A 20,511-nucleotide genomic window follows, 5' to 3' on the forward strand; every position below is an offset into this window, starting at 1 on the left:
ATTTATTAAACCTAAGAATGAGTGTGAGTTTTTGTCACAACCCGGCTCGTGGGAAGTGACAATGAGCTCTTATAAGACCAGGGCACAAATGATAAAATAATAATAATAATCAATAATTAGGTCTTTATTTAGCCATCTTACATATGAAACTTTATTTGTTCATCGAAAATTGTGAGTAACTCACTACGGGTTAATGAGAAGGGTGTGCTTGAAAGGATGCACATAACTCTGCAATGTCGGGTTGTATTGGAGAGAGTCTCAGTCTTAAATTCTTTCCCACACAGTCTATGCCTGTATTTAGTCTTTATGCTAGTGAGGGCTGAGAATCCACTCTCACATACTGTAGGTACGTGCTTGCAAAGGGCATCAGTATCTTAACAGCTTGATTTGCCAAGACAGGATACTCTGAGCGTAGCCCCATCCAGAAATCTGGCAGTGGCTTCTGATTAAAATCAATTTTCACCAAACCGCTTGTTGTCACGTTCTGACCCTAGTTCTTGTGTTATTTCTTTGTTTTAGTTGGTCAGGACGTGAGTTGGGTGGGTTATCTACAGTATGTTTTGTGTTTCTATGTTGGGTTTCTCGTTTGGCCTGATATGGTTCTCAATCAGAGGCAGGTGTTAGTCATTGTCTCTGATTGGGAACCATATTTAGGTAGCCTGTTTTCTGTTGTGTTTTGTGGGTGATTATTTCCTGTTTAGTGTTTTTGTGTTTCCCCTTTCGGGACTGTTCGTTTGTCGGTTTATTGTTTTGTTTCAGTGTTCAGTTTTATTATTAAAACATTATGGACACATACCACGCTGCATCTTGGTTCTCTTCTTCTCCTCCAGACGACGAACGTTACACTTGTTGCAATTTCGATGAGGTTCTCTTGTTCAGATATCGGCAAGTGGACTGGAGGCAGGGCATGAAAGGGATAACGAATCCAGTTGTTTGTGTCATCCGTTTTGGGAAAGTACCTGCGTAATTGCGCACCCAACTCACTCAGGTGCTTCGCTATATCCCATTTGACATTGTGCGTAAGCATAGGTTCAGTTAAACAAAAAAAATCATACGATGATGAAAGACCTGTGTGTTGTCCTGTTACTGCAGACAGAGAAGAGCTCCAACTTCATAATCATAGCCTCAATTTTGTCCCGCACATTGAATATAGTTGCGGAGAGTCCCTGCAATCCTAGATTCAGATCATCCAGGTGAGAAAAAACATCGCTCAGATAGGCCAGTTGTGTGAGAAACTCGTCATCATGCAAGCGGTCAGACAAGTGAAAATTATGGTCAGTAAAGAAAACTTTAAGCTTGTCTCTCAATTTTTTTTAAACGTGTCAATACTTTGCCCCTTGATAATCAGCGCACTTCTGTATGTTGTAAAAGTGTTACATGGTCGCTGCCCATATCATTGCATAGTGCAGAAAATACATCAGAGTTCAGGGGCCTTGCTTTAACAAAGTTAACCATTTTCAATGTAGTGTCCAAAACATCTTTCAAGCAGTCAGGCATTCCTTTGGCAGCAGGAGCCTCTCGGCGGATGCTGCAGTGTTCCCAAGTGGCGTCAGGAGCAACTGTTTGTACACGCGTTACCACTCCACTACGTCTCCCTGTCATGGCTTTTGCACCATCAGTACAGATACCAACACATCTTGACCACCAAAGTCCATTTGATGTCACAAAGCTGTCCAGTACTTTAAAAATATCCTCTCCTGTTGTCCTGGTTTCCAGTGGTTTGCAGAAGAGGATGTCTTAATTGACGTAATAAACGTAATGGACATATACCAGGAGCTGTGCCAGGCCCTGTCTATTGACTCATCCAGCTGTAACGCATAGAATTCACTGACTTGTATGCGAAGCAGTAATTGTTTCAAAACACCTCCTGCCATGTCACTGATGCATCGTGAAACAGTGTTGTTTGATGAAGACATTGTCTGTATAGTTTTTTGGGCCTTTTCTCCCAGCATTGTCCCAGCCATATCCGCGGCAGTAGGAAGAATTAAGTCCTCCACAATAGTATGGGGTTGCCTGTCCTAGCCACTCAGTAGCTCACCATACAAGACGTTTCTAGCCCCTTGTTATTAATGGTATCTGTTGCTTTTATACATGTCTTACTACTCGAAAGTTGTCTTAATTCTCACTCAAAAAACTTGCGTGGCTTATTTTTCAATTGGCATGTTTTGTTTCTAAATGTCTGTGCAAGAGTGAAGGTTTCATCGAGTTGTGAGATAGTACTTTTGCACTTATAACACACTGTGGCTGAGGAAAGGCACTACTCCCGATATAAGTGAACCCCAAATCAATGTAGTTCTCATCATATTTGTGCCTCTTCAATGGTCCAACGTCCATGTCTGTTGTTCGGTGCTTTCCCGGGTAAGGGGGCAGTAGCTCTTCGGCTGCATCAGATTCCCAACTGTCAGAGTCCATGCTAGCTGGGCTAACAACAAATGTATAATTACTGATGCTAGCATTGGATGTGCTCGTGGAAGCAGAACAACTTGTGTTGTTGACAGTACTACCAGTAGAGCTGGTATGTGTCTCTATGGACGCGAGCCTTACTTTTTTTTAACCATTTATCCATTTTCGAGCAAACGGAATGAGCAGCAGCTATGTTTGGCTACATACAGACCGTTAGTGAAATTCCCGCGAGAGAGTAGCGGTTAATGTGATTGGATGTTAATTATTTGACTAGGCTACCTGTATTTGACATTGTGTTGTTATTTTGGTGAGCACTAGATGGTTTAATTGTATTTTTGGCAGAGAAACGAGGCTATTCAGGTGAGAAAAAAAACTCACCCAAATGTATAGCCCTGTTGGAAAATCGAAATGGACTGTTTAAAAATGTGAAGATTATTATTATTATTTTTTTTTAAATGTGAATCACATTTTTTTTGGCGTACCCCCGGCGGCATTGCACATACCCCAGGTTGGGAATACCTGCTCTACAGGATGACAGTATCTCTCTCTCTCGCTCTCTCTCGTCTCTGTCAAACAACAGACCGCTTACCTCTTGGAGTTGACGTAGAGTACAGCCTTAACTCTCTCTAGTGTTGTACATTAGACTCATTACGAGAACTAACTTAATTACATACAGACTAGAGTAGAGTCTAAAGGCTTTCAGTCTAATTGTGCAACATTCTCCCATTATCTTCTATTGGAGAGTGTCTGTCTGGTGCTAATCACTTGTCCTTTGAGACCTTAGCCAACAAGAAAGCTCCTCTCTGGCTGGTTTTAATGGAGAAAATCAAACTGGGAGAGCCTAGTAAGAGTATCACTTCTCGCTAAATGGATGCGCTGAATCATACATTACGGTCAATCATCTCACATCGAGCATAACAGCTGTCTAGGACACCACATCAGAGCATGACATTTTTCTCTGTTTGAATTCCATTTGGAAACATGGATGAAAGGAACTTCAAAAACTTTGAGAGCCTGCGAAAATCAAACCTCTGCTTATAATGACCATGCAGAAATGTGTCATTGTGTTGTTTTGAGCCTGTGTGATGTTACAGATGATTGGTCCTTTTGGAAAACAGAAAAATTAAGGCTATTCTCTGGTTGAATCTACCAGCATGAAGTGGGGGTGCATCCTTTCGGTTACTGGCCCAACGCTCTAACCACTAGGCTACCTGCCGCCCCACTAAAATAATGCAGGTATAGAGTAGACAAATAGATGCGCAGGACTGAGATTGACAGTCTAAAAATCTAGGTACAGACTGAAGGCTTTTTCCTTGAGTACAATTACTGGTTAATACATTTTATAATAGCAGAATAGAAACATTGAAACTCCACCACCAAAAACCCTTTCACTTTTAACACTGACTAATCTTCGCACACCTAGGACCCTAAAATATCTGTTGCATTTTTTCCAAAATTCAGTTCTGTTGAGTTTTTGAAGGTTTCCGTTTTTCACAGTTTTTTTTCCAGGTTTTCGCTCTCAAAATCACACTTTAAAAAAAGAAGAAAAACAACAACATTAGATATTCTAAGTACACAATGCTTAAACCACACCAGGAGACAACTCTTGACATTTAGATTTTGGGGTGTAGTTACCCTTTAACTCAAGTGCGCACCAGCTAGAGACTGTTGTTGGGTTAGCGATGTTTCTGTAGTGCTCATGTGATTGATTGCAGAGTTTGAGAAAGATGGAGTAAAATACAAATCACTGATGCATTTTGTTCATGTCTTATTATTAACTTGGGCAAATGAATGCATTTTCTATTAAGTTCAATAGATTTACTTGATTTCCTAGTAATTTCATTTTTTTTCTTCGACATTGTTGAATTCCTTTTTAAATATTTGGATTCCGTGATTCCGTCCACAACATAGATTTCATAGGGCCCTACACATGTCAGTGACTATGTGGAAATCTGCTTATGTGGATCAGTGAAAGTGAATGAAGTGGAGTGTGTGTAAGTGTTTCTCCCTGAACTTTGGCAGGGATATGGCAGCAGACGGGAGCGGTCCGTGAGCCATCTGTCCCCAACTGTCTCACCACAACACCACCACAGTTGCTTTGTCTCGGTCTCACTGACTAACACTACCGTCACAAAGACACATTAAAAATGGCTAACAAAATCAGCATCCAATATTAAACCATGATATTACATCATATTGAATCATTTCATAGAGCAAAATGGCTCAACTTCTCTTAACTAGGCCTAGTCTTAGATAATTACTACATCATGTCTGTGTGTGGTTAGCTTACTATCTCAGTGTGTTAGACAGAGACAGAGAGAGAGGGGGGGGAGAGTGAGTGGGAGTGGGTGAGAGAGAGCGAGGGGGAGAGGGAGTGTGAGAGGGGGGAGAGAGAGTGAGCTAGAAAGCGAGAGGGAGAGAGAGAGGGGGGGGGGGGGCAGTGGGAGGAAGGGAGGGAGGGACCGACAGAGCGAGACACAGAGAGAGAGAGAGAATAGGTACACTGTGAACACAACTGTGCATTGTCCCTGAGCTCTGCTTTTCCTGTGCATCCAGACTACAGATGATTAACTTGTGGTTAACCTCTCTCCTCACCTCTCTCCTCAATCTTCTTTATCTGTTCCTTCCTGTAAACTGATCACAAGGACCTTATCCTCCACACCTTCCATATACTTGCTTTACATGACAATGTATTTCTCATAAATGCATAGGCTAGGTTATCAGCCTTTTTTATTAACCTGGGACAGAAATGGGTGCTGGCTGGGACAGAAAGCAACAAAAGTATGATAATGGCTGTCTGTAACAGTTTGCCCCTAAGCTACAGAAAATAATAAGCTTGTGGATGGGGGAGGCACAAAGGTGTAATGACATCATGCCTTCAATTAGGGTAGATGTAGTTTTATTTAAAAAATTATGAAATGTTTTATTTCACCTTTATTTAACCAGATAGGCCAGTTGAGAACAAGTTCTCATTTACAACTGCGACCTGGCCAAGATAAAGCAAAGCAGTGTGACAAAAACAACAACACAGAGTTACACATGGGATAAACAAACATACAGTCAATAACACAATAGAAAATCTGTATACAGTGTGTGCAAATGAAGTAAGGAGGTAAGGCAATAAATAGGCCATAGTGGCGAAATAATTACAATTTAGCAATTGACACTGAAGTGATAGATGTGCAGACGAGGATACTGGTGTGCAAAAGAACAGAAAAAAATGACCAACAATATATTTTAAGGGATTTCATCAGCATTGTCCTAATAACAAATATGCATATCATGAGATATCTATTTTGATCCATTCCTATGCTATTTTGAGCATGATTTGAACAAAGGTCTTACATACTGTATATGAGAAGACCTTGATTGATTGGTTGGTTGCTCCTGAGTGGCGCAGCAGTCTAAGGCACTGCATCTCAGTGCTAGAGGTGTCACTATAGGCCCTGGTTCGATCCCGGGCTGTATCACAACTGGCCGTGATTGGGAGTCCCCATAGGGCAGCGCACATTTGGCTCAGTGTCCTCAGGGGTAGGCCGTCATTGTAAAATAAGAATTTGTTCTTAACTGACTTGCCTAGTTAAATAAAGGTTAAATAAAAAATTAAATAAAAACTCGACAGCTACAGTCAATCTCCATTGAGGTAACAGTGATGTCTCATCATAGGTCAAGGGGTTGTCAGGTCAAGAAGCAACTAAGCTTCACTCTGATATGTTGAAGAGGATGCACCAAAACGACAACCCAATGAGTTGAACAGCACTTCCACAGCCAGACAGTAACAGCCCATCAGCTTCAATGGAAACAGCCCTGGTCAGGATGAATCTTCCTGTCTCACATTCTTAATGCTCTCTCTGCTGGCTTCATCCGTCTGCCTAATCTGTGTACACCTTGTGTTCAATGTTTCTGCAAATGTGCCAAGTTTAGCTCAGGATACTTGAGATCAAATCGATACAGAGATACAGGAATATAGTCTCTCCTGAATGTTTTGTTTGGCTATTGTTTTGCAGACAGACGGACCTGATCCACAGTAAAGCGGAGGCTCACATGCTGCTGACTAGCCTATGCCTAATAAATGGTGCTTACTAGATGACGTCAATCACTCGCTTGTCTCTAGCATGGCATAAGACAGGAGTGGAAAGTACCATTTTTCAGCCAGAGTAGCGGTCGGTTCTGTGAGACTGCCTACAGTATTTATTAGGATCACTGCCTGCAGTATGTCTATGAGACTGAGCAACATCCTCAACAGGCTACACCCTCTCTCTTTGAGCAGAGATTGCCCCAACATGACCCTGAGAGAGTTCATCCATCCCAGGGAACTGACTGGTCGCCAAGGCTGAGCCGTGTGCACGTGCGCGCGTATGCAGGGGCATCATGCACCCAAAAATCTGAGGGAGCACAAAGTGCGTGAGGGTGGCTGCGCCCCGGTCCGGAAGTTGGAGAATTTAGCATTTTACAAACGCCTCAAACAGCCTTTTCCTGCAATCTAGAGCCATAATCATTATGTAAAAAATACTGTATGTACACTACCAGTCAAAAGTTTGGACACACCTACTCATTCAAGGGTTTTTATTTATTTTTTACTTTTTTCTACATTGTAGAATAATAGTGAAGACATCAAAACTATGAAATAACACATATGGAATCACGTGGTAATCAAAAAAGTGTTAAACAAATCAAAATATATTTTATATTTGAGATTCTTCAAAGTAGCCACCCTTTGCCTTGATGACAGCTTTGCACACTCTTGGCATTCTCTCAACCAGCTTCACCTGGAATGCTTTTCCAACAGTCTTGAAGGAGTTGCCACATATGCTGAGCACTTGTTGGCTGCTTTTCCTTCACTCTGTGGTCCAACTCATCCCAAACCATCTTAATTGGGTTGAGGTTGGGTGATTGTGGAGACCAGGTCATTTGATGCAGCATTCCATCACTCTCCTTCTTGGTCAAATAGCCCTTACACGGTCTGGATGTGTGTTTTAGGTCATTATCCTGTTGAAAAATAAATGATAGTCCCACTAAGCACAAACCAGATGGGATGGCGTATATAGCTGCAGAATTCTGTGGTAGCAATGCTGGTTAAGTGTGCCTTAAATTCTAAATCACGGACAGTGTCACCAGCAAAGCACCCCCACACCATCATCACACCACCTCATGCTTCACGGTGGGAACCACACATGCGGAGATCATCCGTTCACCTACTCTGCGTCTCACAAAGACACTGCGGTTGGAACCAAAAATGGCAAATTTGGACTCATCAGACCAAAGGACAGATTTCCACCAGTCTAATGTCCATTGCTCGTGTTTCTTGGTCCAAGCAAGTCTCTTCTTCTTATTGGTGTCCTAGAAGTGGTTTCTTTGCAGCAATTCGACCATGAAGACCTGATTCATGCAGTCTCCTCTGTGAAGCATTTATTTGGGCTGCAATTTCTGAAACATCTCAAGGATGATCAATGAAAACAGGATGCACCTAAGCTCAATTTTGAGTCTCATAGCAAAGGGTCTGAATACTTATGTAAATAAGGTATTTAAAATTGTAAAAAGCTATACATTTGCAAATAATTTGAAAACCTGTTTTCACTTTGTCATTATGGGGTATTGTGTGTAGATTGATGAGAAAAATGTTTTATTTAATCCATTTTAGAGGGCTGTAACGTAACAAAATGTGGAAAAAGTCAAGGGGTCTGAATACTTTCCGAATGCACTGTATACACACACACACACACACACACACACACACACACACACACACACACACACACACACACACACACACACACACACACACACACACACACACACACGACAAATCTGAGGGGGCACATGCTCCGGTGCACCCTATGGACATGATGCCTCTGTACGTGTGTGTGTGCGTATGTGCTTCCATATTGCCTACTCTGTCTGCTATAGCATGTTACACCGTCAAGGTCGCAGCGGAGAGGGAAGAGTAATGACCTATAATGAAACACTACCTCACATGTTAATAACAGCCAGCCAGCCAAGCATGCAATAATACAGCTGAAGCACATGAAGCCTATCGTTTGACATCAGGTTTTTTTTGTACTTAATATGCCTATATGGGTCTGCTCACCAAATCTATCAACATCATTCAGAAACGAAATGACAATAAATCATACATTTTAACAATCATTGCTAAATCAAGATAGGTACCATAATGCCACTGTCAGAAAAACAGACACTCAAACTGCCAGGTCACGTCTTGTTTTCTACCCCACCCCTATCGCAGCTCACCTTCAAATGTCTCCTATAGGAAATACACACAGCAGCACCCTCGCATACAATCAGCCATTTGCAGCCCCCAGACACATAGTGCTCAAAATGGCCGCCTTCTGGCTAACAACGTTACTAGTTTCATTGGCACTCATGGAGCACTAGGATCATTCCCCCGTCATTCAGTTCAGCCTTCATATCTGGCATCTTAGGCCATTATTTAATTCTTGCCCTGAAAGAATAGGATCCATAATGAAATTCATGTAATCAACAAAGTAGGCCAACAGTAATGATCAAAAAGAAACTCCTGGCAGCACGAGGGCTATAGTGTTTTTTCTACCCTTGGAAACCTGGTTAGTGTTTTAATTGAGAACATGAATTAGCCAGTCTACCTAGGTGATTAAAGCATCTTCAATGCAACCCTTGCTACTGGCCCAGCCATTTGCTTGTCAAGAGCCTTCACACTCTCTAGATGGCTAACAGCTGACACGGACAGAGTCCGCCCTAAAGCCTTGACTCATATCTCACTGTATGAACGACATCCATACTTACGGTAGTAGTGACTGTTGTCCAAGCATACTGTTGTTTCTCTCACAGCAGGGTGTCACTCAATATAGGCTACTGTACATTGATGATGGGAGAGCTGTAGCAGTCACAATACAGTCTAACAACTGTGATGTTCATGTTAAATGAGTGTGTGCCCCTTTAAGAGCGCACAAGACTCATGGGCTAAGGGAGAGATAACTAGAGGGAGGAACAGAAAATACAATGTAAGAGTACAGGGCAGAATGTAAATAAATGAGCCCAGGGTTCACATATTCCTCACACTGGATTCCCCTTTTATTACTATGAACAGCTACACCACAGCACCCAAAACAGCACACTCTCAAAGAATTAACCAAAAATAGCATCTGTGATTGTCATTCTGAGATGATGCACCATCTAGGTCTATATGCTGGAATAGTGAGTGGTTCACTGTAAATGTTACTCCTGGCTTTGTGCTTTTTCCAACTAGCTCTCACAGTCTTACATCAGAATTAGACGTTCATCCATGTTTCTCAACTTTCAAAGTTGTTCCAATTTCCATGTCATCTCCCAATGTCCTCAGATATGGATGGGCGTCCAATACTGAATACTCACCTTCTCCTTGTATCAACCTGGTTCTCTTCCTTTATCCATCTCCCCTCTCTGTATTTCATCTGTTTCTCCCCTCTCTATCCATTCTCTTGCCAAGTATTTTCCTTCATGTTCCTCTGCCTCTTTTCACACTCTATACTTGCCCTTGCTATCATCGATTGATTCCTAACACAGACCAGTGAGCTCAGAGGGCATTTGAACTCAAAGACAAAAGATAAATTCTGGTCATTGTACAGCCAAAGGAACCAAACATCCATCAAGCCTATGGAGACCAGAGAACCAGTTTTGAACTACTGTAATGAAAATAAAATAAAAAGTTGAACCTATACCCTTCCTTAGTAAATGTAAATACTCAGTAACAGTCATTACTTTGTAGAAAGGATTCTGTACAGTCATTTCTCACATCTATTTCACTGTGTTTTTGCACTTCTTAAATACAACACCATCAAACAATAAGCGCTAACTGTTGACCAGAGGCTCTGTAGCATCTGTTGAAAGTGCTGGTATTGAATAATTCAGCATCAAACATGAATTAGCCTGAGTGCTTTGCTTTCTCTGTCTCTGTCTCTGGCAGATGCTGTTCCCACACAACTGATGAGGCTTGGATTGGGGCTCTGTCTGAATTTGTTCAGCCCCGCTGGTCATTGTACTGTGAGAATGTGTGTGTGCGCGCGTGTGCATAGTAAGGACTCAAACACTGCAGTGACCACAGGCTCATTTCACTGATATATGACATAAGGAAGAATACTTTATACACAACAATGGTAATACCATTCCCACCTTGAAGCCATAATCAACCTTTCCCTAACTGTAAATCCTTTATTGATACAGGGTGGGTCACCATTGAGACCAGGGTCTCATTTGCAAAGGAGCCCTGTGAACATGAGCATACAATAAATAATATCAATACAGAAAATATAACAAGATTCATCAAAACAAACAACTCTCACATATCACCTCCCTTGAACTCCACCTAAACTGTCTAATGGAGACCAGCGAGTCTTATTTCAAGGTGGCCTGAAGGCTATTCAATGAGCTGGGGGCATAAAAACTAAAAGCATTTTTCCCCCAGGTCAGTGGAGAAATGCGGGACCTCCAGAATGCAGCAAGTCCAGAGAGCGGGTCTGAAAATGTCTGTATCTCCAGTTAATACGTGAGCTGAGGTAGTGGGGGATTCTCTGAAGAACTGCATAATATACAAAAAGTAGATAAATGCTGGGCCCTTCTGGTAGTCAGAGACTTCTAGCCAACAGAACTATACAAAATGCAGTGATGTGTATGAAAATTGTCCCCAGTGATAAAACACAGTGCTGAGTGAATGTAAAGGTTTTAAAGCAGAGGCTGTCGCATGAAGATTATATCACCATAATCAAGTACTGAGAGAAGTGTTGCTTGAACCATCTTCCTTCTACTTTCCAAAGTGAGGCAGAATTTATTTATATAAAACAATCTTAATTCTCAACTTTTTTTGGTCAGTTTTTCAATGTCTATTTTAAAAGAGAGCTTATCCTCAATCCAAATATCCAAGTACTTATAACGTGGAACTTGCTCAATTTGGGATCCCTTCAATGTGCAAATACGCAGGTCCTCAGGGTTAATATTACACGACCTAGAGAACAACAAAAACTTGGTTTCATTAGCATTTAGCACTAGTTTAAGATCAGTAAGCGAATTTTGAACTGAGTCAAAACCATGCTGAAGGTCATGAATGGGCTCTATACTGAGGAGGCACATGAGTAAATAACTATCATCCACGTAGAGATGAATGTTACAGCTTTGAACAGATATTATTTATATAAATATTGAAGAGAACAGGGCTCAAAATCGACCCTTACGGCACACCTTTTGTAATATTGAGGATACTAGATATACCATCAGTATCAGTAAGCACCCATTGTGCCCTGTCAGTTAGATAGCACTAGAACCAATTGCAAGATGCCTGATCTTGCTCTATTTCAGACAATCATGAACAAGTAAGAAGTGGTCAACCGTATCAAAAGCCTTCGACAGGTCAATAAATAAGGAAACACAATGATTTTTATGGTCTAAACAATACAGACAAGCGTAGCCGCTGGAAAAGTGCTAAAACCAGATTGGTGCTCATTAAAACAGAATGAGAAGTTTAAAAGTTCTAATCTGAGCATTGGCCAGGGACTCTACACTACAGCACAGAAGAGCACAGTGTAGTTCTGTGGTCAGTGTTATCTGCTGGTCGACAAAACCCACTGCTTTTCTCTTTCTCCACCTATCGCTGTACTCTCATGTGACACATATTCTAGAAATGTTACAATTTCCATGCCGGATCAAATTACTCCGCTACAAAGACTCTGTCCATTCCATGCTCAATTGTATCCAAGAGAAAACATGATTTATTCCCTGAGGGGTTGTCGTCCACAAAAGGCAGCTTTTGTCCATGCAGTGATAGAGAAGTTTGTGTCTGAGACAAACTCAAAACCAGGTAATGATATAGCCTAAAAATGTCCAATCAATTGAGTCAGTCTGGTGAAGAGCAGGGCATGATAGATGTAAAGCAGAATGGACCCAGCTCTCTATTCAACATGACTATCAAGGACCAGCGAATAAGGTGGTACAAATATTTACAAAAATAAACATCTATTAATAGGGATGGACTTTTAAAGCTGTCAAATACTAGGAAGAACTAGGATCACAGAATCAAATTGAAAAGCAATCTCTTCATATGTAAAATAGAAACAAAGACTAACCAAATAAATGCTGAAAAATTGGATGCCATTGTGTGAGACATCCTGAGTGTTGTGCAACACAAACACCTGGGAGTAATAGATAAGGAGGTAGCTGGAGAGACCGAATGCATTCTTCTCCAAGCATGAATGTCTCTGATCCCCCCCAGAGGGAGCTGACTGTGGAGGAGTGTCTGCTCTGTGATTATCATCGATCTGCCCTCAACACAGCCCATTTCCAGCCCCGGTCGGGACACAGGGCCAGGCTCCGACTGGCTGACTCTGCCCACAAAGAGAGGCCTATATCTGGGGACCAAGGATGCCACGAGTGGGTGGTAGAACCAGGGTTTTAAACGTACAAGGTGAAATGATCAAATATAGGCCTATAGTCTGCCCTCAACACATCCCATTTCCAGTCTCAGTCAGGACACAGGGTCAGACTCCGACTAGCTGACTCTGCCCACAAATAGAAGCTTTTTCTGGGGACCAAGGACACCAAGAGTGGGTGGTAGAACCAGGGTTTTAGAAGCACATGTTCAAATGATCAAATATAGGTCTAGAGTCTAAATAATGTTCAAATTATACAAAAGTCATCATCTTGCATCGCTCTAACACAGACGGCTAGTCAAATATTATGGTGCGAGTGCAAATTATTTTTATTTTCTCCCTCCGCCTTGTGGTACAACAGATCAATTGAGAAGCCAATAACACATGAAATATGTAAAGGAAAACCTACAAGACAAACAGTCTTGCTTTAGTAGTGCTACTGATGGGATAGTGGCGGGTGGTTAGCTACAAATGAAGCTGAGGTAGACAGAGGCCAGATGGGGGTAGGGTGTGTGTGGGGAGGGCGGGTAGGGTGTGTGGGGAGGGAGGGTAGGGTGTGTGTAGGGAGGGAGGGTAGGGTGTGTGTAGGGAGGGAGGGTAGGGTGTGTGTGGGGAGGGAAGGTAGGGTATGTGTGGGGAGGGAGGGTAGGGTGTGTGTGGGGAGGGAGCGTGTGTGTGGGGAGGGAGGGTAGGGTGTGTGTGGGGAGGGAGCGTGTGTGTGGGGAGGGAGCGTGTGTGTGGGGAGGGAGGGTAGGGTGTGTGTGGGGAGAGAAGGTGTGTGTGGGGAGGGAGGGTGTGTGTGGGGAGGGAGGGTAGGGTGTGTGTAGGGAGGGAGGGTAGGGTGTGTGTAGGGAGGGAGGGTAGGGTGTGTGTAGGGAGGGAGGGTAGGGTGTGTGTGGGGAGGGAAGGTAGGGTATGTGTGGGGAGGGAAGGTAGGGTATGTGTGGGGAGGGAGGTTAGGGTGTGTGTGGGGAGGGAGCGTGTGTGTGGGGAGGGAGGGTAGGGTGTGTGTGGGGAGGGAGCGTGTGTGTGGGGAGGGAGGGTAGGGTGTGTGTGGGGAAGGAGGGAAGGTACTGTATGTGTGTGGAGGGAGGGTAGGTGTAGGGAGGGAGGGGAGGGTGTGTGTGGGGAGGGAAGGTAGGGTGTGTGTGGGGAGGGAGGGAGGAAAGGTAGGGTATGTGTGGGGAGGGAGGATAGGGTATGTGTGGGGAGGGAGGGTGTGTGGGGAGGGGGTGGATAGAGTTGCCTCTACCAATGCAGGCACATAGAATGTGTCCCATGGGTCAGAATACTGGTGTGAGGGACAGTATAACTACAACAGGAGGGGTTATTAGAGAGGTGAGGGTATGGGACTATCATGTTCTGTACACACAAACACACACACACACACACTAGAGCGGAGGGGTTTGGCTGGAGAGTGAGGGGGATGGGGTAGCATGGTCGAGGGTGTTTGTGTGTTTGGGGCTGGGCCAGCATGTTTAGCAGCCTGATGGAGGAGGCCTTGATACACCGTGGGGGATTAATGCTTGTGATGATGGTGGGGCAGGGGGAAGAAAGGGAAGCTTACAACACAAGCATCGGTGCACATGCCCTGCTTCTATCGTTGGTGGGTGCTGATGAATGGCCCCAAGATCTGGGATTTTACTTTCTGTATGGGTGTGTGTGTGTGTGTGCGTGCGTGCGTGCGTGTGTATGAGCGAGTGCATATGGAGGACAGTCCTTGTAAGAGAGAAGAGGAGAGGGGGTTTCAGGGTGAGTGGAGAAGGGGGGGGGGGTTGGGGGACCCGTGCCGGGAAGCGCAGGCAGACAGGCTGTGGGGGAGGAGGTGGGTTTAGCTGGTAGATACTGTTGATGGGGGTTCATCACTGAATTAATGTGTGTGTGTGTGTGTGTGTGTGTGTGTGTGTGTGTGTGTGTGTGTGTGTGTGTGTGTGTGTGTGTGTGTGTGAGCTCATCTCTTCAAATGCAGAACATCCTTATGGTACTTCAGCAGCCCCCTCCTAATGCCTTCCTCCAGCTCTTTATTCCCCATTTCTAGTCATTTCCTCTACCCCATTTTCTACTCTCAGTTCACTACCGCACCCGTACTTCTCTTTGCTTCACCTCTTCCTCCTTCCTCATCTTTTCACCTTTCCATTCTTCTCCTGTCCTGCCTTCTCATCTCCTCAGCATCCCTCCTTTCTCCTCTCCTTTCTTGCCCCCATCATGTCCGACCCTGGGCACATCATTATAGGATTATGCCAAGACTTCATGTTTGTATTTTCACTCTTCAGAGAAAATGTCCGGAAGCTGTTGTCTTAATAAATGACAAGAAAAAAGACAAGATGTAGAATCTTGCAGTTGAAGCTCTCTCATGTAGACAGAAATCTGCTACACCTCACGCCAAACTTACATCAGAGATCCAGAGTTTATGCGCACACGGCATCAGCATCTCCTGCTCAATACAGCCTCTACAAGACAGAGTGATGATAGCAGCAACAGAATAACAACGTACCACGGAGCAGAGAGAAGAGAGGAGATAAAAGAAGAAAGAAGAGGACGCCAATCACCTTCAAATGACCTTAAGGCCTAGCAACATCGCGCTCTCCCTCACTGTCCATCTCCGAGGCAAGACCCAGAACATGGCGGATTTTGATAACAACATGAAAGCCACACAATAGACAATTGTTTACGGTAACATATTCTGTGTTCTATTCCACTACACCAGAACCAATTCTAGTCACTTCCAATCTCTAGTGTACCACAGAGAATACATGGGTTATGGCGTACCATCCCAGTAGGACAAACACACAAGTCTGGTGTAGATCCAGTTACATCTTTACTGGTAAATCCCCCCAGCACTCAGCTCGCCAGGACCCCTCAGACGACTGAGCCGCTCGATCGATAATTAAAATGATCCCTATTACAGCGTCTCACAGGCCGCTTGGAGACTGAATATATTGCAGTGAGATAGATAGCCATATACAGAATAGGGTGATGTATTGTAGATTGAAGGACTGAGGAACAGCATTTCAAGGACCATGGGTAACAGTCTACTGTTCGTTGTAAAGAAATGGCTAAAGGCCTTTGGAGGTGCCAGCATATTGAATGCAACTGAACAAAAGCAATCAATGATGAGATCAAATAAAGGGTTTCCTTCGTTTTAACCAGAATTGTTTAAGTACACTAGCACAGTAGGGTATTTCTGAAAAGCAGTGCTGGACAGAGGTTTGTGTGCCTGTGGGGCAGTTTCAGTTTAGCAGTTTAGCATTTAGTTTGATGAGTGTCCTGCCCATTTGACTGATGAGGGCTTTCTCTTGGTCACAATTGCCCCCCTGGGACTGGTCCTCGATCAGCCACAACACACACAGCAATTCTCCTTTAGCGGGTTAAGGATGGACCATTCTCTCTCTCTACACATATTATAGTCTCTTGTGGGAGGGGGAGGGGGACAGAGAGGAACGAATGCTCGTTCTGCCTTTGTTTCGCTTGTCCCAAAACAGAGAGAAATGTGTGCGAGTAAAGGCATCAGCATGGTTCAGTTTGTACTGAATAGTACTTTGTCCATTTTGAGACGCCGTAGACAGAAAATAGTCAGAATTAATCTAAAATAACTCAAGAAATCTGTCATTCATTTTGATGTTTTGGCCGAAGAGATCTTAGTTGTGCAATTTTACATATATCTAAGATATTTGGTAGTATATCTCAATTAAAAAATGTGCATGAAAATGAGTCATCTCTCGTTGAATGACAACAAACACTTTATTGAAGAATCTCGACTTTTGACCAATCACTGACGAAGTCCAAAACGAACAAAAACGTCACAAAACGTCATCATAATATATGCAAAAACACTGTTTCGGCATGCGGACGACTTAAGAGAGTGTCACGTCCTGATCGGTTTCACCTGTCCTTGTGCTTGTCTCCACCCCCCTCCAGGTGTCACCCATCTTCCCAATTATCCCCTGTGTATTTTTACATGTGTTCTCTGTCTGTTTGTTGCCAGTTCGTCTTGTTCGTTCAAGCTTACCAGCATTTTTCCTGTCAGCACCTATCGTTTCACAGCCTCTCTTTGCTAGTCCTCCCGGATTTGACCTTTGCCTGTCCTGACCCTGTACCCGCCAGCCTGACCCTGAGCCTGCCTGCTGTCCTGTACCTTTGCTCCACCTCTGGATTACTGAACCCTGCCTGTCCCTGACCCTGCCGGATGTACTGTACCTTTGCCTTACCCTGGATTTCCGACCCCTGCCTGACTTGACCAGTCTTTGCTTGCCCCGTTTGCTACAATATACAGTGTTACTTTGACAGTCTGCATCTGGGTCTTACCTTGATTCCTGATAGAGACAGAGAGGGGATTGGAGACTTGTGCTACACGCTACACGTGCTTAGTCTGGTAAGAGGAGGATGAGTGCCTCCAGTCGGCCCTCAAGACTGCTTCCTCCTCTCCTTCTCCTCTCTAACACCTACAGCAGTTTCTTCTTACTACTGTTGCTGTAGCCAAGCTCTTGGGGAATCCGCAAGCTTTTTGCTATGTCTCAGAGATAATAACAATTTAAGTAAAGGTGGTATGATAACCTGTATGATAAGGAAACAGTGACCCCTCTCCTACCTCCTTAGCTCCTAGTGCCAGCTCTGGGCTTGAATACCCTGACCTCTCCCCTGATCCCCCTCACTGTGTGTGTCAGTAGGTGTTCTTTCCACTGGCAGGCTACCAATACCTCCATGGACAGCAGCTCCTTCTAGGGTGAGGAAGGTTAGTGGTCCCCTCTGCCAAAAGCAATCCTCCAGACACCTCCACTCCATTAGGCCCGTACAGCACTGAGTGAAGGCTGATAAGAGAGGCAGGCGGGCTCCTCAGTCAGCAAATTTCCTTTATCTCGCCTCCTCTCTCACTACTTCTTTCTCTATCTCCTAATCTTTCTCTCGCTCCTTCTCTTTTTCTCTCTCCCCCACTCGTTCCTTCTCTTTCTCTCTCCCATCGGGTATTGTTGGAGGGCCACCAGACAGTAGTAAACGATGCAGGCCAAGCTCAGCCAAGCCCATCAGGTACTTAAGCAATAAGGAACAAGAGGGTGTGGTATAGCCAATATACCACGACTAAGGGCGGTTATTTCGCACGGCGCAACGCAGAGTGCCTGGATACAGCTATTAGCCATGGTATATTGGCCATATACCACAAACTCCCGAGGTGCCTTATTGCGATTATAAACTGGTAACCAACGTAATCAGAGCAGTAAAAACACATGTTTTGTCATACCCGTGGTATACTGTCTGATATACCATGGCTGTCAGCCAATCAGCATTCAGGGCTCGAACCAACCAGTTTATAATGTAGAATAGAACAGGATCTGAGATTGCGTTTCTACACAACAGTATTAGCCAGTCTAAGGTTTGAGGGTCCTGTGTATTTGTTATGAGGGTCCTCTGTGTCTCAGTTGGTAGAGCATGGAGCTTACAACGCCAGGGTTGTGGGTTTGATTCTCACAGTGGAACAGTACAAAAAATGAAAAATGTATGCACTCACTACTGTATAAGAGTGTCTTGTAAATTACAAAAATGCAAATGTAAAATTAGATGTGCATTAAACACATTTCCATTTCTACCTATCAACAAAAGGAGCATGTGAGGTGTCTGTGCATTTCTTTGTGAGAGAGAGAGCGAGAGAAGCATGAGGACAGGAGGAAGGACACAGCTCAGAGGAGAAAAGGGAAACTGATTATCTGAATGGAGCGTGCTATACTTGCAGGCAATCAATAAATGGAGAAGAGCTCCCTCAGCCCGACATGAAATATGAGTCTCTATAATAATAATAATAATCCTAATAATATCCCTCATGGACATCAGGAACACACACACACACGCACATGCACACAAAGATAATGTACACAATCAAGTAAATTAAAATCAGTCACCTTTAAGGTTTTTGTTCAACAATAATATTTTCATAGATGTAAAAAATACATTGTCAATGTTGTGGTCAAATAACAATCTATTGTTCATAAATAGAAGCGACTGCCCATTAACACAAAGACAATAAATGTCAGTCCTATTGAATAGATCTCCTGGGTGAAATAATTGCATCCAGTAAACATCAAGCAGTGGATGCTTTACTTCCAGCAAGACATTCTCTAGCTATTTATGACTTCAACTTATTTGTCCAGAAAAACCAGTACCATGTGCATATAGCAGATAAAAGAGCAAGCATTAACCCACGTGTATTCTCCTCCATCATATGGAAAGCTTTTCCATCAATAAATAACAGAAATATGCATTATATATGGACGCCTGTGTATCCAGCTGCACACAGATGCTCTCGACTGGACCACAACATAACCACATGCCCGGAACAGTACAGAACTCTTTGGATCACTAATGAACCAGGAGTAGTTTGGATCAGTACCATACCCCTGTCCATTTGATAAGCTGTAAGATCAAGGTTTTTGAATCCGCACACTGAGAGATGCTGATTTTGGAGTATAACAGTGGCGGTGATGCTGTAGTATTTAGGGGAGCCCCGTGTTTAGCTGTAGATTAGACAATAGTGTTAGACAGCATAAGGACCAGATGCCAAGTACGACCTTACCACTACGCACCACGAACAAGGCCCCAGGCTGATGCTTAACTAACAGGTGAAATTCAACAAGGTTACGTGCACGCGAGCGCACACACACACTACATTGAATGCATGGCAGCTTAGCGACATGAGAGAATTGTGTGTGTGTGCTGCCCATATGAACACAATGGGGATGTGGCTGAGCAGGGAGTCTCGCTCCAGTGAAAGTACCTTTCTCTTTTGTTCCCGGGACGCTAGTTTCTTAATTCTCCTTTTCTTTTCTTTCTCATCCTCGATAGCATTGACATCCACGTCCCGGTTCTTCTTCAATGCGGAGGCTGCGTGAGCCATGGCGGAATACAAAAAAACGGTAGAAATCCCAGGGAAGTGGAAGCCAACGATCTCAGAGAAAAAGATAAGGAAAGGGAAAAAGAGTTCCGTCCTGCTGACAAGGAGAGTGTCGGAGGATAAGGGTAGGCAGGAGAAAAGATGAGAAAACGTCTCCTCCTGTTTCTGTGTCAACCTCTGTCAGTGTAGAATCCAGGAGCAAGAGAGCCACGAGCATCACCAGGCACAGAGGTGGAGAGAAGAGAAACGGTTACTACGGTAACCACGCTCTGTTTCTAGCCGTCCTCTTCACGTTCCCCTCCTGGTCCATGGCGGTACCTGGGCCGGTGCTCCGCGTGGATCTGTGTGTGTGTGTGTGTGTGAGAGAGCAAGAGAGTGTGAGTGTCTGTGTGTATGAATGGAGTGTGAGGGAGCCAGCTGGGGTAGGCAGGGAGGGGGGGATAGAGGGAGTGTGAGGGATCGTACGGCTATGAGTCTCTCTCTCTGTGTGTGTGTGTGTGTGTGTGTGTGTGTGTGTGTGTGTGTGTGTGTGTGTGTGTGTGTGTGTGTGTGTGTGTGTGTGTGTGTGTGTGTGTGTGTGTGTGTGTGTGTGTGTGTGTGTGTGTGTGTGTGTGTGTGTGTGTGTGTGTGTGTGTGTGTACGTACTTCTCCCCCACCCACCAGCTGGAAGTGCCCAAGTGAGAGATGGGATGGGGGAGAAAGTGTAGAGGACGGACTGAAGGGGGAGGTTGGATGGTGCTGATGGTAATTTTCTGTCTCTCTCTCTCTCACACACTCACACACAGGTGGGAAGGGAAGAGGCAAAATACCGATCCATCCTTTTTTTCCTATAAAATC

The 20,511-nt window shown here is 44.0% G+C and overlaps 1 protein-coding gene across 33 annotated transcripts in view; it reads right to left on the minus strand.

Moving 5' to 3' along the window:
• Positions 1–20,141, minus strand: part of LOC139562325 (ankyrin-3-like) — a 116,224-nt gene extending 96,083 nt beyond the window's left edge. For 16 of the 33 annotated variants that reach the window (XM_071379949.1, XM_071379972.1, XM_071379971.1 and 13 more), the window contains exon 1: positions 19,558–20,139. In XM_071379949.1, the coding sequence (XP_071236050.1) occupies positions 19,558–19,677 (120 nt within the window). In that variant the 5' untranslated portion in view covers positions 19,678–20,139. Of the gene's footprint in view, positions 1–19,557 lie in introns of all 33 variants that reach the window. The other 17 variants (XR_011672342.1, XM_071379960.1, XM_071379959.1 and 14 more) reach the window with 6 other exon arrangements.
• Positions 20,142–20,511: the final 370 nt, after the last annotated feature.

Source organism: Salvelinus alpinus, chromosome 32 (assembly GCF_045679555.1).
Source record: "Salvelinus alpinus chromosome 32, SLU_Salpinus.1, whole genome shotgun sequence".
NCBI lineage: Eukaryota > Metazoa > Chordata > Actinopteri > Salmoniformes > Salmonidae > Salvelinus > Salvelinus alpinus.